Here is a 17,978-nt window from a genome sequence, read left to right on the forward strand (position 1 = left end):
AGTCACATCAACTTCTGCCACTATCTTTCTTGCTATCAAATCCTGTCAAAAAATTTCTGGAATGGATCTTGTTCATTAGCTGGGGATCTGTATAAGAATTTTATTTCAGTTTTTAAATTAAATTAATGAGGTTTGACTAGGGTATCCAATAATGGATGTGTGAATAATATACGTCCCTGTATAATGTGTACAACATTTAAATAACACAGCTCATGCTTTCACTGAGCAAAATCTATTGTAATCATCCATGAATAGTTATAATTGCCACTGTAGTTCTTTGTGTTCTGTCAACACTGTCATTATTGCACTTTTTATTAAAACTTACTACATTATTGTTTGACATTTCATTGTTATGTCATCTTCCTCAACTTACCTCTGCCTGTACTAATGATTTATATTTATAGCGATGCACCGAGCACAACATCAGACAGAGCATCTTCTGACTCTGACTCCGAGGATGACCCATTCTTGTCTGACAGTGATCTGGCTGGCACATCACCTGTCAGTGTTCGTCTTTACCACCCTAAGCCTCGAGCACCTGTGCAGCGCCGTGCCACAATACCCGGAGCCACTACCAGACCATCTCTCAGCTTTGACCAGGTGAAATATCCTTTCAAATGCTCAGTAATAACCCACTTGGAGACAGAAACTCCGGAGAATAATTGATCTCTATATTTCAACCCCCTTCTGAGATCCTCTTCAGCAGAAGTGGGTCAGAATATACATATCAATTAATCTTCTGAGTTTCTGTTTTTTTTTCAACATCAGCTGTATCCCACTGAGACAGAGTAGATTTAAACTTTTGAATAAGGGGGTATGTGTTGTCCGGAGCCTGAATAAGTAATTATTGTGAGCTGATTTTTGCTGAGTAACAGTATGGTCCACTATGAGCTTTATTCTGCTCCTTTAACTAATAAAAGATAATGAGTGATCACAGAAGCTATCTTACAATAAATACTGAAGATGAGCTACCACAAGCTTAGTTCTTTTACTCTAACAACAGCAGTCTTACTAGACTTAGTTACCTAATTTTTTTTTAGATAATTTTTTCTAGGAGTTGCTTTGTACATACAATATCCATCTGTGATTTTGATTTTTGCCAAACAAGTCAGTGAACTGGGCTTAATTTGTCAAATATACCTTAATTACTGATGTATTAGTGTAGTGATTTACTTGTAAATGTGCTCTCCAGCTGTTGCAGGACGTAAGGTGGAACCGTGGTGGACGAATTGGATTTGCTGATGGTCTAGCACCGTCGGATCCTGATTTATTAAGAGGACCTGGTGGGTCAGACCGTGTTACCCGCCCTCACACTTGCATAGGAACTGAAAATAAAGTAAGAATAGTAAGGGAAGGCAAGGAAGCAATGTTAAAGGAAGGAACTGAAGCAGAATGCACAGTGAAGGAAGGGGGACGAGGTGGTGGTAAGGCAATAGAAGATGCAGATGGCAAGAGTGGAGAAAAGAGTTTTGACCAAGAATGTGTGTTTGGAGAAAACAAACCTGAAAAGAAAGTAGTCAATATCATACCACTGCCACCGAGAAAGCCAACTAACTATGGCGCAGTAACGGCAGCTCAGAATGCCTCTCCATCACTGGCTCATCGTCCTCTTTTGACAGAAGAGAATATGAGCAGTGGAAGAGCTGGAAATCTTGCATTGGTTATACACTCTCACTCACCTTCCTTACAGTCCAGCACAGTTTCACCAGACAAGAATGCTAGTTCAGGTCACGAGTCTGTGCAGGACATCTCTGGGAGGCCACGTCGTGTCTCAGAAGATCGACCTAAGCTAGACAAGAGCCACAGCACACCAGCATATGACCTAGATGGGGACGGTACACTGCCTGGCGTATCTCCCTCGCTCTCTGGGCCAAATGAGAGGTCAGCAAACTTGAAGTCTCCAATTGGCACCAAGCATGGCTCCAACTCTACAAATGTTTTTGATACACAAGATTCAAAGACATCATTAGGTTTGTGATTTATTGGTTTTTATAGCAATTATGGTACAGAAAATAATTTTCTGAAGATGATTTCCTTTGATGTACAGTACATGTTTATAATCTACTGGTATATATTAATTACAAAAATTAACATCTTTTAAGCCATATTGGACACAAACTAACAGCTTGTGTTTATTACAAAAACTAATATTCTATAGACCATATTACAAAAATTAATGGCCTTTAAACTGTTTATTGCAGAAATTAACAGCCTTTAGACCGTGTTTATTGCAATAATTAACATACCATCTCCATAATATTTGATAAAGAAGAAGAAAGCCTGTAGCTTATAGCTGTAAAAAGTGAAATGTCTCTTAGGGAATCTTATGTCAATTCAGTGATGTAGGGAGTCTTCCAAAGTTGATATGTTAGCTAGTTTTGGCCACTTAGTCAAGTTCTAGATTCTGGGGCAGTTGACAGTCTCAGGAATGTTACTTGGTGCTAACTAATGGTGCCCTGCTATATAGCGAAGTTATATTTGGCTCAGTACCATCATAAATAAGTTACATTGAGTAGATTTTATTTTATACAGTGGTATATAGAGTAGTGTATTGGCAACTGTAGCAAGGGAAGTTAAAATAAGATTAAGTAACAGACTTCAGTCATACAAATAATGTTATTTCAAAAATGTTCTTGGCCAACAAAGACACTAAACTGTGTGTTATGCAAATAATAAAGAGCTGCAGATATATAATAGAATCGGGTAATAATGTTTGTGAGGTCTTTTGTCGTGCAGTGTTTTGGACAGGAGAGCTTGCTGGGTCACTACATGAAGTAGACCTGGACCAGCACCCATCCTGACAAACTTACCTGAATCTGGACAGGATGAAAGCACTGTTGTTTTAAAAGGATAGTTCTTTCTTTCTTTCAACACACCTGCCGTATCCCACCAAGGCAGAGTGGCCCAAAAAGGAAAACGAAAGTTTCTCTTTTAAATTTAGTACATAATTTATACGGGAGAAGGGGTTACTAGCCCCTTGCTCCCGGCATTTTAGTCGCCTCTTACAACACGCATGGCTTACGGAGGAAGAATTCTGTTCCACTTCCCCATGGAGAAAAAGGATAGTTGACTAGTATTTTTACAGCAGAGCTTATGCAGGTATACTCTCCAGGTATACATCTTGAGCAATCATCCACATAGCCATCAGAGCCACTTCCTTATCCTGGAAAGCGTATTACAGGTGATCCAGACCTTTGATTCTTCACATGCCCTTAGCCTTCTAATTCAACATGGCTGTGTCACATTTTCAACCAATACACAGAAATTGTCTTTTGCTTATCTTCAAGGCAATAAACTTTTAGGCTCCTTTGTACAGTCTCCTCCAGGAAGTTGCCATTTCTGACTACTTTCTATTAGGTACTGACTCTACTCTTAATAGCTTGCTGGCAGCAGCAGTGCTCAGGATCAGTAATTAGTGTCTTTTCATCAAACATATTTAGCATTATGGCCATCCTCCTTTCATTGGTATATGTGAAAAATTATACCTTTTTTCTGCCTATTTTACATGAATATAGTAATAGATACTGTATATGGTAGCTTCCAGGAAGTTGATTTTTGCACAAAGAGTTTACTGGACTTTGAGTAATATAATATGTGGTTAGGCAAGTACATTGGAAAGTTTTTTGAATATTGGTTATATTTTAAGACTGATGTTGCAATTCATTTAATATAAATGAATTGCAACATCAGCACTAAGGTTAAGATATATTCAGACTGTCATGAAAAGAATGTAATTAGTTTGCCAGTTTTATTAGAGAAAAATCTTAAATATGATATACAGTAAAGGGAGCTGGGAAGCTTGTTAGAAGCACTCTTATGAAATACATTAAGAATTGCAGTGGAAAAATCTCTGAAATATAAATTTTTGCTCATAAGCACTCATAAATTGACTTCTTACGTAATTTGTGATTATAGTACGTACTGACAAAGTGGAGTAGGAATGGATGTGGATTGTGGGGGCATATATGTGACTGTCTGACGGTGAATGTAGTTGGTATGGAGGGTGGGCATGAGTGTGGAGTGAGTGTGTGAGTGTGTGAAGATAAAGTAAAAATGGTGGTGCATTAGGAATTTGGGTGTATTTAGTAAGCATGAGGCTAGGACCTTGGGTAGCTTTAAGAAGAGACTGGACAAATATATGAGTGGGAGGGGCTGGGTTTGATTGGTGTCATGGGGTACGGGAGTTATTTCTTGGGTAGCTTTAGGTAGAGGTCGTTTTGATAAGGACCTGCCTCGTATGGGCCAGTAGGTCTTCTGCAGTGTTCCTACATTCTTATGTTCTTATGAGTGTGATATGAGGTGTGGTCTGAATATGGCTGTAGAAATTGTCAAAGTAGCACTTCACAATAGAAATATATAAAAGCAATTTGAATTATTTTCTCTTTTGGTAGTTGCATTATTATACTGTAGTTGATTATGATGCTGTAGCCAGGATTGCTTCTGACCCCAATAATTTCCTTTGCTAATATGTGAATGTTATTTTGATTAATAATGTAGTAGCCTCCAGCTAGTGCATGTCAAAAGTAAGGCCAAACTTAGAGTGAGATGCAAAGCTTGTTTCTGCAATATATTTCCTGCCTGGTTTTGGTCTTTGTAATTGGCTGATAACATAGATGGCATGGTTGCTCTCTTCAGCAGTCATCTCGGTGGAGCTTACTCCTGCGATTCCCCGCCCTGGTACCACCTCTGGCAGGGACTCCTCTGGGGGGTTGCCGCTGCCCCTTCCTACCACCATCATATCCTCAGCAACAACAATCGTTGGGACCGCTACAGCGGAGAATTTCAGGTCTCAGGTGGTGTTCCCCGTGGGGGCGGCCATCCCGGATCGTGCTTCCTCGGATATCATTAATAACAGTGTTTCCCTTGCTGGGGAGGTGCACAGTGGTGGTAGTGGTAATGGTGTTAAGAGGCAACTTGGCTCTAGTGATGGTGTTGGGATTAATAGCAATGAAGAAAGAGTTAGCACAAGTAGCAGTGGGATTAGTGGTGTTGAGAGCATGACCAGTCAGCAAGTGGTACCCTACTCTGCCTGCCAACCCTCCACATCCTCAGCATCGTCAGTGGTGCTCAGGGAGACTCGTAGCAGCTCCCCATCTGTGTGGCGGCGGGGTGTGCTGGTGACAGATCGTGGTAAGAAACCTTCCATCACTTGTATGTTGTGTGTGTGCTTTGTAAAATCCCCGAAGAAAGTCTTTTATATAGCATTTTTCTTATAGTGAATAACAGCACCTTAATGTACAATTGATGTATATGTGGCTTATGTATACCTTTGTTGTTAAGCTTCAGTGAAGCTTATGCTTGGTTCTGTAAGGCTATATATAAGTGTGACAACTATTCAAGATTTTTTTTGACTTTTGCAGAAAGAATAGTCCAGAGGTTTTATTTATGTGATCATTGCTACTTTCTTTGTGCTCATTTGTCCCACAGATAGATTCACTTATTTCTCTGTCTCACATGCATGTTTACCAATTTTTCTATTTAATTACCTATTTGTAGATACAGGAGGAGAGCTAAGCTCTTGGTGGTTCATCTTCAGTATTAAGACTTGTCATGAAATTTAAAAATATTAACATACATGTATATGTAGTTTAGTGTGATCTCTTGCTTTCCCTCCTAACGCTTTCCCGTAATCATAATGTTTCTCTCCTCAGAATTAAACACATCTCTTTGTGCGAATGTGGCACCACCTTTGACACAAATATGAAACATGAGTAGATGTAGTATCCATATTTCAGCCTCAGAGGCCCTCTTAAGGGACTGAAGTTGGAATACACAGTTCTCTCTCTCTCTCTCTCTCTCTCTCTCTCTCTCTCTCTCGGCTGTATTTTATACAGTGGTACCTTGACTTACGAGTTTAATTCGTTCCTTGACCGAGCTCGTAACTCGGTTTGCTCGTATATCAAATCAGTTTTCCTCACTGAAATTGCTGTAATTGAAATGCCATTAATCCGTTCCAGTGGAATTCCTGGCTCTCGAGAGGCAGAAGAAAATGCTGCAATAAAACGCTAATATCAACTCTACGGCTTGTTTATCTATCACAGTTGATCTACTATGACATAATAAACAATATAAATAACATAGAAACATGATATATACTATAGAATGAATAAAATATGTCATTATGTGACCAGTGGTGGCGGCCACTCCTGAGGTAGAAATAATTATCACTCTGGCCATATTGTCCCATTATTGCCCTTCTGAGGTCTTATTATAAGAGAAAACAGGGCGTTTGTGAGGCTAACTGCACTAGATCATTAGTTTCATAAGGAAAACACTGAAACAAAAGCGATTTTCTCGTGTTTTTCTATGATTTCATGCTTAACCCTTTGACTGTTTTGGTCGTATATATATACGTCTTACGAGCCACCGTTTTTGATGTACGTATATTTACTCATAAATTCTAGCGGGTTCAAATCAAGCAGGAGAAAGCTGGTTGGCCCACATGTGAGAGAATTAGTCTGTGTAGTCAGTGTGCACCATATAAAAAAAATCCTGCAGCATGCAGTGCATAATGAGAAAAAAAAACTCTGACTGTTTTTTTTTAATTAAAATGCCGACTTTGTGGTCTATTTTCGTATAGTATTTATGGTTGTATTCTCATTTTCTTGGTCTCATTTGATAGAATGGAAAACATATTATAGAAATAGAGGTGTTTTTGATTGGTTTTCCTATGAAAAGAACCTTGAAATGGAGCTCAAAGTAGGGGAAATGTTTGATTTTTTGCCGATGTTCAAAAGTAAACAAATGATGTCATTTTCCAATAAATGTCCAAGTAGCCATTCTAATATGCAGTCATGAATGGGTTGACATTATTTATACAATTATTACAATATTGCAGTAGTCAGCATAACAGTAAATCTTCTATTTTTTGTTTGAATAAAAATTCAGAATAGAAAGCAAGAGTAATATCAGAGGGGCCTGGAGACGTGACTGATGAACATAGAAAATGTTATTTTAGAGCCAGGAATATCTGCATTGTTCATTCTGGACCCTATTTTGAAATTGTCATATTTTTTAATTTTCGTGAAATTGACCACGTTATCGGGTAGTTGAAATCCGTAAATGGGCAGTTTCTTGTACTCAATTGATAGAAAAAATGGAGTTCTAAAGAAATAGTTATGAGTTTGGTTGACCGGAACAATGGAATTAGCCGAGAATAGAGCTCAAAGCGGGCGAAATCGCTGATTCATAAATATCGCCGAGGACGGTAACTTCGCAAGAGCGTAATTCCATTAGTTTTCCATCAAATTTCATTCTTTTGGTGTCATTACAATTGGGAAAAGATTCTCTATCATTTCATAAGATTTTTTTTTGGGGGGGGGGTAATTTTGCGACATCAGGAGACACCTCAGGATTTGGGGTTGTGACAGTCAAGGGGTTAATTCATTGGATATCAGCCTCTTCTTCTCAGCACTGTCCTTTGCACTTACTCTCTTAGGACACATGGTTAGGAAAAAATAAATTTTTCAAAATATAACTTTACAATAAGCACAAAACACTGGGATGATTGGCCGATGTCGTGGCATTCACTGCGCCAACTAGTGGCGGCGTATCTGAAGCTCGCTCGTAACTTGGATTTTGGCTCGCAACTCAAAGCAAAAAATTGACCGAGCGACAGCTTATAACTCAGAAAACTCATAAGTCAAGGTACCACTGTATTACTATTGTAGTAGTTTATCACTATATTTATTCATATTTATGACACTAATCTAAACACAATCTATTGCTTTGTCATTTCCCAGTAAATTTATAAAGATATAATGTGTTGCTTAGTGTTGAGTGCTGCATGTATCTCTGCATCATGCAAATATTTTATAAAGTTGCTAAAAACAGCCTGTGTGTCTTATCTCCATTTTTGTCTTATTAGTCACTGACGTGTGGCTGCCAGCCTGTATTCATTATAATTGTTGCAGCTTTTGTCTTGGTACAATCCTTCTTCTAAGTGGAGTGTAGAGGTGCACATGTATTACAGTATAAGAAATCACCATAAAATGTGTGATTGCAGATATGTAAAAATACCACAGTGAATATAGGAAATAAAACCTGAGTGCTTTTATATGCTTACACACATCTTTGGAGGAATATATGTGTAATCACATGAGAGCACTCAGGTTTTATTTGCTATTTTCACTATGGCATTTTGATGTGCATTACAATGTACCAGTTTCTGCACTATCTAAACAATGATAAAAGTTATTATTATACTGCAATAAGCCTATCTTGGCAGGGGACAGCCATTGAGATAAAAAAAAATGAAGATTTCCTTAACCTAACCTAAATTAACCCATGTTTACATATTATTAATCACCAATAACAAAGTAACATAAATGGGCATCTTCAGTCTGGCAGTGTAGGACATTTTCTCACTGTTTATACTGTTGGTAACTGTTTAGGACAGTGTAGGATACATTGTCACTGTTTATACTGTTGGTAACTGTTTAGGACAGTGTAGGATACATTGTCACTGTTTATACTGTTGGTAACTGTTTAGGCTGGAAAATTCCTTTCATGAATACATCATATTATTACAATATCTTTTTGTCTGATATAAATTAAGGATTTTCAAGAAGTGGCAACATTCTAGGAAGTGTTAGAATTGATTTTTAATGGTAATGTTTATATTACTATATATTATTACCTGTCATGTAACCCAGGTACAAAATAAAGTACAGTGGAACCTCAAAAATCGAACGTATCACATATCGAACGTTTCGAAAATAGGACCATTTTTTCGGACAAACTGTGTCCCTATTATCGAACGCGCCCCTATTTTCGGACCGCCAGGTACAGGACCTGTCTGCCAGCCCGCTCTGTCCGCATCCCTGCGCAGGCGCCATGAGCAGTCTAGCTTTGTTTATGCTTGAGTGAACACTAACCTGCGCTCTCATTCACGCATTTTACGATTATTTCGTTGTGTTTAGTGCTTGTGGGACTGTGAAATAAGCTGCCATGGGCCCAAAGAAACTTGCTAGTGGTACCCCTGTGGTAAAGAAAGTGAGAAACGCCATAGATGTGAAGAAGAAAATAATACAGAAGTATGAGAGTGGTGTGAGACTTGAGCTTGCCAGGATGTATGGGAAAAACAAGTCGACCATCGGTTCTATCCTGTCAAAGAAAGAACAAATCAAGGAAGCTGATGTTGTGAAAGGTGTTAATATAGGGAGTGGATGAGGTGCTTTCTTCAAAGATTAAGGAGATTTGTGCCAAGTGGAATGATGTCCAAATGTTTGTGCAGAGGTACCACCCTGAGCAAGCTGAAACATGCCATCTTTGCAACAAGTTCAGTGACAGAACCATGTCCCATTTTAGGGAAATGTTAAAGAGGCACCAGAAACAGAGGACTGTGGACAGTTATTTTGTGAGACAGGGGTTCAGTGACTCTCAAGCTGGTCCTAGTGGCATTAACCCTTTGACTGTCGCAACCCTCAATCCTGAGGTGTCTCCTGGTGTCGCAAAATTTAAAAAAAAAAACTATTTTTTCTTATGAAATGATAGAGAATCTTTTCCCGATTGTAATGACACAAAAAAAAACGAAATTTGATGGAAAACTGACAGAATTATGCTCCCGCGAAGTTAGCAACCTTGGCGCTGTATACAAATCGGCGATTTCGCGCACTTTGAGCCCTATTTTCGGCTAATTCCCTTGTTCCAGTCGCCCAAACTCATAGCTATTTCTTTAGAACTCCATTTTTCCTATCGATTGAGTACAAGAAACTGCCCATTTACCGATTTCAACTACCTAATAATGTGGTCAGAAATTTGCAATTTGGCCAATTTCACGAAAAATAAAAAATATGACAATTTCAAAATAAGGTCCAGAATGAACAATGCAGACATTCCTGGCTCTAAAATAACATTTTTTTTGTTCATCAGTCATGTCTCCAGGCCCCTCTGATATTACTCTTGCTTTCTATTTTGAATTTTTATTCAAACAAAAAATAAAAGACTTACTATTATGCAGACTACTGCAATACTGTAATAATTGTATAAATAACATCAACCCATTCATGACTGCATATTAGAATGGCTAGTTGGACATTTATTGGACAATGGCATCATTTGTTTACTTTTGAACATTGGCAAAAATCAAACATTTCCCCTACTTTGAGCTACATTTCTAGGTTCTTTTTATAGTAAAATCAATCAAAATCACCTCTATTTCCATAATATGTTTTCCATTCTATCAAATGAGACCAAGAAAACGAGAATACAACCATAAATACTATACGAAAATAGACCACAAAGTCGGCATTTTAATTAAAAAAAACGATCGGAGTTTTTTTTTTCTCATTATGCACTGCGTGCTCCAGGATTTTTTTTATATGGTGCACACTGACCACACAGACCCATTCTCTCACATGTGGGCCTACCAGCTTTCTCCTGCTTGATTTGAAGCCGCTAGAATTTATGAGTATATATACGTCAAACACGGTACCTCGTAAGACGTATATATACGGCCGCGACAGTCAAAGGGTTAAAAGACAGAGAAGGGAAGTAGCCCCCGAGAGGGCTTTACCTGAAGTCCTCCTGTAGGGGGATTCTCCTTCCAAACACTAACCCCAACTCCCTCTCTCCTCCTCCCTATCTTCCAGATGCCATCACCAATCTTCAATAAAGGTAAGTAAAAATGTTATTTTATATGTATTACTATACATAATTAAAAACTATAGTATTTATTGTATGTAAAACTGTAATTAATCTCTATAATATGTATTTTTTGTATGAATATTTTTGGGTTTCTGGAACAGATTAATTGTATTTCCATTATTTCTTATGGGAAATATTGCTTCGAATTTCAGACTTTTCGAATTTAGAACTAGCTCCTGGAACGGATTAAGTTCGATTTTTGAGGTTCCACTATAGGTTAAAGTAGGTTAAATAACGTTTCCAGCTGCTCAGTGATGCTTCAACACTATTATCTCCATTATTATTATCAATACAGCTTCTCCTCGCTTAACGACGGAGTTCCGTTCCTAAAACCACGTCGGTAAACAAATTTGTCACTAAGCAAGGAGTATACTATAATGGTAGTGGGTTTGTGTCAACCATCTTTAATATTGTTTTAATGTCATCTTTGCACCATTTATAACATTTCCAGTATGGGTTGGCCATCACTAATCCGGCAATCAGTGCCGGATTACTGATACCATCGGTAATCTAGCACTAATTTCTGCTAGCGTAATTTCAAATTTCATCATTATACTGACTCAAAAATTGTGCAGATGGTTGTAAATCCACAGCAGCAAGCCAGTGGAGGAGAAAGCAGTGATGAAAATGAGGAAGACATAGCAGAAAGTCTCTATTAATAGGTTAATTAAGTGTATTCTAACCTAACCACTCTGTAATCCAGCAAACTCTCTAATCTGGCACACTACAGGTCCCAATGATGCTGGATTAGTGATAGATGACCTGTATATTTTTAAATGTTTATACAGTTAGTGTACTGTATATGGTAATAAACAGAATAGAGGAAATCATCTCTAATATACATATATTATGTAGGTATGCATACTGGTCAGAGAGCCCGTCGTAAGTCCGAGTCGTTGGTAAACAAGTACATCGCTAAGTGAGGAGAGGCTGTATTTATAAGTAATAATTACTTTATTTTTTATGGATCATTTAGATGTTAGTGTGTGCCTTATATATATGTACCCCAATATTTAAGGTTATGACTGTATCCTATACACTATAATATTTGCTTCATAATTGTCTGCTTAAATTTTCTTGTTCATATACATTATATAAGATAAACAATCAAATACAATATACGTATTTAATTGAATGACTTCCAGTAAAAGTCAAAAGTCCCTGTTGAGAAGCAAATGCATTTTAACAACTACTTTGATGTTTAGTATGTATGTACGTGTGTGTGTCATGCTTTTTAGGTAGAGCTTGTGGTTTTAGCAGTAACCTGGTAAAATGGAAACATAAACACATATGCAGTTTAATGTGATCGTTTATTGACAACGTTTCGCCCACACAGTGGGCTTTTTCAAGTCACAAACAGATCTGTTTGTGACTTGAAAAAGCCCACTGTGTGGGCAGAACGTTGTCAATAAAGGATCACATTAAACTGCATGTGTGTTTATGTTTCCATAGTGTCAGTATTTCATACCATTTATTTTCAACCTGGTAAAAATTCTAATCAACATCAAAAACATTAATGTTAAATATGGCTGCATTTATTAAATTTAGGTTAATCTAAAATGGTCTGAAAAGATTAATTTAAACTGTGTTATGTTAATTTTAGGAGGGTTAGATGGGATTATTCAGTTATTTTTTTACAAAATTAAAAGCTTTTATACTGTGTTAATTTACAAAATATATCTTTATCAGTGCAGAAAACAAATTTTTCAAAAAGATGTGTTTTTGTGAGTTGTTGAGCAACTCTGCCTAAAAAGTGATAGATAAAGGTTGTACAGTGTTTTGTAAATATTGCTCAACCTGTTTGTAATATTTTAGAATATTTAGATCAATTTTTCTAAAAGATGAAGATAAATACTATAATTCCTGTATATAGTTGTACAGTATATTTGTTGCTGGGCTTGGCTGATGACTTGTGATGTTTGATGATTAACATGAACCTTGTCAGTTGTTACTTTTTATTATGTGTACTCTGTATTATCCGTATGTGCATGTACTCAGGGTGTACTTGTTAGGTAAAATTGCAGCTCCTGGCCCCACCTGTAAATTACTAATCATACTGTATCAGTTTGTAGCCTCTTGGGCCCCTTCATTACTCCACTACCTCTTATTACTAACAGAAGATCCAGCTCATTTTCTTTCTCTTTTAATAGATCATTCCCCTCAACTTAGGCAACAGTCTCAATACACTCTTTTTGGATTTTAAGTTTCATGTCATGTGTTAGTAGGTGAAGACTATACATGTGATGTATACTCAAGAATGGGGGTGCATATCTGAGGTAATGTGTATTTTGAACATGTCTTTATTTGGGTTCCTAAATGCCACTCATAAATGTGCGAGTCTAGCCTGTGCTGCTAGTGTTATACTCTTTGTTTCAAGTAATGGGTTTGGGGCAGTGGTTGTAATGTTACATTCTTCTCTTGGTTCCCAACCAGTAGTCTACCTCCAGTGTTTGCGAGAAAACACTTTTTAGTATACTTTTAGCATTGCTTCACTCATTTTACTGTTAGTCTCCCTGTCAATGATGCTTGAACCCTTTGTCATTTTACTTGTACACTTTCATAGGTTTATGTTAATGATCATGTCTCCTCAGCCTATTAGCAAACATGGACATTTTCAGTGTTTTTATTTTATGGGGCTTTCTTGATAAATCTTATGTCCATTTATTGTGGGTGTCAACTTTTTTTCTATCCTATCACTTGAAGACAATTTTAGTGTTTTCATTCAGTCTTCTTAACTCACATCTCGGCTTTAGGGGCTATAGTTTGTGCCATGTCTGCACTTTATCTATTTTATCTTTTTTTTTTATGTGTGGATATCACTGTGCTGCATATTACAGTTTTGGTCTAGCATATGTTTTGAACAGTTTCATTATTATTCCTCCGTGCTTTATATCTGAAGGTTATTTTGTAGTAGTATATGAGCCTCTCACTACTACATTGTGATCTCTCATTGAGTCTTTTATCTATACAATAATTACTGCCAGATCCCTCTGATGTCTTCAGCATTTTGTCCTACACTTTGTATTTTATGGCTTCTTATTGCTTTCTCATTTTTGTTACCTAGCTTTTATTTACATTAAATTTTCTCATCCATCTATCACTATTTGCTCAATTTATTAACCTTTTCTTGTAGGGATTCACAATCACTTTTATTATCTATTTTACATGGGATTTTTGGATCTTTTACAATTGTGTTAGTTTTTTATTCTTTAGGGCAAATGACTGGCATAAGTAGTTTAAATCAGAAACAACAGAGCAAAGGCTGATCCTTGTAGCACCCCCACTGGTCACATGTTCCCATGACATTTTTCTTTTATCAGTTTTTTTTTAAACGGTAGATCTCTCGTTCACCATAATTATTTACATTTTATTTTCTTATGTTTTGTTTTGTAATTTCCAGATTAGTCTTTCGCTGTGTACTCTTATTAAAACTTGTTTTGAAATTTAGAGAAATGCAATCTGCCGATCCATTTCTTTCTTGAAGAACTTTTATGCCTTTTAAAGTAGCTTGATAGATCTAATATAGAGGTACATAGGTGACTGTCTATAAATACATGAGTACTGTTTTCTTGTGTTAAGGCATAATACTGAAAAAAAAAATGCTAATTATTGCAATAAAATTGCTAGGAAGCCGAAGAATTTCATGTCGGGAGCTGGGCCAGGGAGACCACCAAGGCTGGCTGCACCGTCGCCGTGACAACAAGGGCTTCCTCCTCCCACATCGCTGGGAACGCCGGTGGTTCATCCTTAAGGTACGTATGTGCTAGAAACTTTGCTGAATGCTGCCACTACTCAGTGATGGTCAGCCTAATCATTGTTTCCCTGTGTGATTATAACCCTTATAGTTAAATGGTAAATACTGTAGATAGAGGCCTGGTGATTAGAGGCTTGCTCAGGATGGTATTGAAGATGATAGAATGCAACAGCAGAAGTAACACTTGGGATATACTGCATATACATGTATACATATTAAAGAGGTCATCACTGAGCTTGCAGGTGCTGTATATAATAAAGCAGAGGCAGTAGATGTAAATATAATTACAGGTAATAGAGGTGAAGGAGTGTAATTAATAATTTAATGCCAATGGAAAGATTTGATAATAATAGTTGATTAATGACTGCAGAAAAACTACCTATATGGTTATCGTGACCGTGAGGCAGTGCGTGCTGACTCGCTCATCTACCTACCAGGTTTCCACGTCTGTCCTGCCACTGATGTCAAGGCCAAGAAATTCGCTTTCAAAATATATCACTCTAGTAAGTTTTTTTTTACTTAATTCTGTCCACATGTTTTGTTGGTATGCTCAAAATTTTTTTTTTATTAATTTTTTTTAGCAAAGTGTAATGCCTAAATGTAATGCCTAAATTTGTTGTTTGTATACCCTTGATGTTGGTTTGTGTGCAACCTGGTTGATCAGGTCCTGACCACCGCGAGGCCTGGTCATGGACTAGGCCGTGGGGGCATTGACCCCTGGAACACCCTCCATGTACACTTCTGGTATATAAGCATATAATAGTTATTGCCATTGTAGTCTTAAGTTAGACTTAAGCTTTAACTAAATGCTCTGCATAACTCTGTCTTTACTGCATGCACAAACATGTCACCCATCTCTGTACAGACATTGTATTATGCTGAAATAAATCTTTGTCTTTGTCTTTTTCACTACCCCTAGCTTCTAGTGGTAGTGAAAATAAGGCAGGATCTTGATTGGTAGTTGTGATGATCTTTAAATAGCCTTGTTTTTACCAGGTTTAAGTCCACAAGTTCACAATCTTGAGATCACTTAATAATTCACAGTCATGAGATTACTCACTAATCTTGAGATCACTCACTAATTCACAATCTTGAGATCACTCACTAGTTCACAATCTTGAGATCACTCACTAATTCACAATCTTGAGATCACTCACTAATTCACAATCTTGAGATCACTCACTAATTCACAATCTTGAGATCACTCACAGGTTCACAATCTTGAGATCACTCACTAATTCACAATCTTGAGATCACTCATAAGTTCACAATCTTGAGATCACTCACAGGTTCACAATCTTGAGATCACTCACTAATTCACAATCTTGAGATCACTCACAGGTTCACAATCTTGAGATCACTCGCTAGTTCACAATTTTGCGATGACTCACTAGTTCACAATCTTGAGATCACTCACTAGTTTGAGACTCTCTGACCGCAGGTTCAAACCCCACCCATGTTATGGTTTGTTTGCAATCGTGTCATTATGATGTCATGAGTCTTGAGATCACTTGCTAGTTCACTAGTAATGGGTGCCGTCTCCTAGCTAAAAGGTGAACATTCAAATCTCACAGTATCCTTTCTTCACAAAATAATTTCTCAGTTGCATGAATCTTCACCTACATAATAGGATATTGTGCATAAATTAAGAACAGTATGTCGTGTTTTACGAGTTAAGGTAAAACTGTTTAAAGGTGGGGGTAAATAATGTATGATATGATTAAAGTTCTCCATGGGGAAGTGGAACAGAATTCTTCCTCCATAAGCCATGCATGTCGTAAAAGGCGACTAAAATGCTGGGAGCAAGGGACTAGTAACTCCTTTTCCTGTATATATCACTAAATTTAAAGAGAAGCTTTCGTTTTTCTTTTGGGGCCACCCTGCCTTGGTGGGATATACCCGGTTTGTTGAAAAAAAAATGATTAAGGTTAAAGTCTTTGAATTGTGATGTCCCTGCTTCTTTGGGAAGACAACTAGAGAATGAGTGATGGTGAATGTGTTTCTTTCTCTGGGTCACCATGCCCTGGAGGAGGATGGCCAGTGATAAAATATTTAATAACGACGGTAAGGTTGAAATAATGTATTTTAACTGCATCACCCATGCTGGTTAATGCTTATTTTTAATATTAGGTAATATAGTAATAGTAATAATAATGTAATATCTAAAATGTCCAGAAAAACTTCACTTAAATTATGGTAAAAAAAACTTGTGGCTAAGGCAAGCTATTATGAGAGGTTATGGAATATAGAAACTTGCTTTTTTTAAATGCTGGTCATCTCCCACTTATAGAAGTTTCTGGATCATTTTTAATACATTCATTGTTTCCCACTAAGGTAGGATAACCCAAATAAAATAAACATTCACTATCACTCATTCTGTAGACATCTTTCCTGAAGTGCACCTGCATTACACTTCGCATGATGCTCTGAAGTGCAACATTCATACAAATCCTTCAGAGTGCAGAGCTAATTCATGCTTGTTAAGATAAAGTTAGGTGGTGTGGCAATGAACTGCAGCTTACTGTAAACTCTAATGAATTATTACTTTACAATACTAAGTATGGATGAGCCTTTAGGTTTTACTGCACCATATCTCTAATCAGCATAATCAGCTTAACAAGATTTTGTACACTGATAATAACTTTAAGTTATCATGGGGACTTGTGGCATGGTGAATCTCTTGATCGCACATGTGGTCACAGGGATTAACAATTTGAAAGATTTTGTTTCTGTATTCTGGATTTTATTTTGGGCAGTCTTTGTGATATAAACAGATTTATACATACTCTTCAGTTATTTTATCATAAGTGTGACCACTGTTAGACTGCAAGAGTAGGAGAACTCTCGAAACCCTTCAAAGTTATATCAAGGATATTATATGAATTTGAACCATACAGGAGATCCTTTCCAACTTGCAAATGCCATAAGTTATGCACATATGCATTCACTCAGCATAAGTACTTAGGAACCAATTCAAGTTTTACAGCTACTCGCGTGATATCACGTGTGAGACATAACCATCCTTTGTACTACAATATTGCTTTCTATACAAAAAGTTCATTTGTGAGTTTAAAACTTAGAAATGCAACTAATATTAAAGTTATGGAGTTCCTTCATTGATAACCATTTTCTTATACAGAGTAAGAGTGCTGTGCCCTTAATTCTGGCCTCTTTGATGGAATCATCATGTGTCCTCAGTTTATAGTTTGTAACATAGTGGTACTAACAAGAGCTCTGGGTTTTGCAGGTGGAGCCACATTTTATTTTGCTTGTGACACAAGTGAGGAGAGAAGTCGGTGGATGAGCCAGATGGGTCTTTCAGCGATCACCTCCCAGCACCGCCATCACCTCAACCTGCAACAACAACAACAACAACAGCAACAACAGCAACAAGGTCAGTCAGTCTCTCTCATTGGCTGCATGGCTTCATGTAGGTGGTGTCATATTGCTGAGATAGGACTGAAGCACTCCTTTATGTTCATAGTCTCTCTACATAAATTATGTTGTGCAGAGTTATTCAAAATAGACATTTTATTTTATGTGCCATGTCTGTGGGCCATTGAAGCCCAGGAGTTGC

General features: G+C 37.3%; 1 protein-coding gene across 3 annotated transcripts in view; it reads left to right on the plus strand.

Moving 5' to 3' along the window:
* Nucleotides 1-17,978, plus strand: part of cnk (connector enhancer of ksr) — a 73,372-nt gene that overhangs the window by 23,890 nt on the left and 31,504 nt on the right. Inside the window, exons 9-14 of one of the 3 annotated variants that reach the window (XM_070099246.1) lie at nt 405-600; nt 1,193-1,970; nt 4,636-5,130; nt 14,275-14,399; nt 14,772-14,904; nt 17,649-17,795. In XM_070099246.1, coding sequence (XP_069955347.1) covers nt 405-600; nt 1,193-1,970; nt 4,636-5,130; nt 14,275-14,399; nt 14,772-14,904; nt 17,649-17,795 — 1,874 coding nt within the window. The remainder of the gene's footprint in view (nt 1-404; nt 601-1,192; nt 1,971-4,635; nt 5,131-14,274; nt 14,400-14,771; nt 14,905-17,648; nt 17,796-17,978) is intronic. The other 2 variants (XM_070099247.1, XM_070099248.1) reach the window with 2 other exon arrangements.

This window comes from Cherax quadricarinatus, chromosome 66, assembly GCF_038502225.1.
Source record: "Cherax quadricarinatus isolate ZL_2023a chromosome 66, ASM3850222v1, whole genome shotgun sequence".
Taxonomy (NCBI): Eukaryota; Metazoa; Arthropoda; class Malacostraca; order Decapoda; family Parastacidae; genus Cherax; species Cherax quadricarinatus.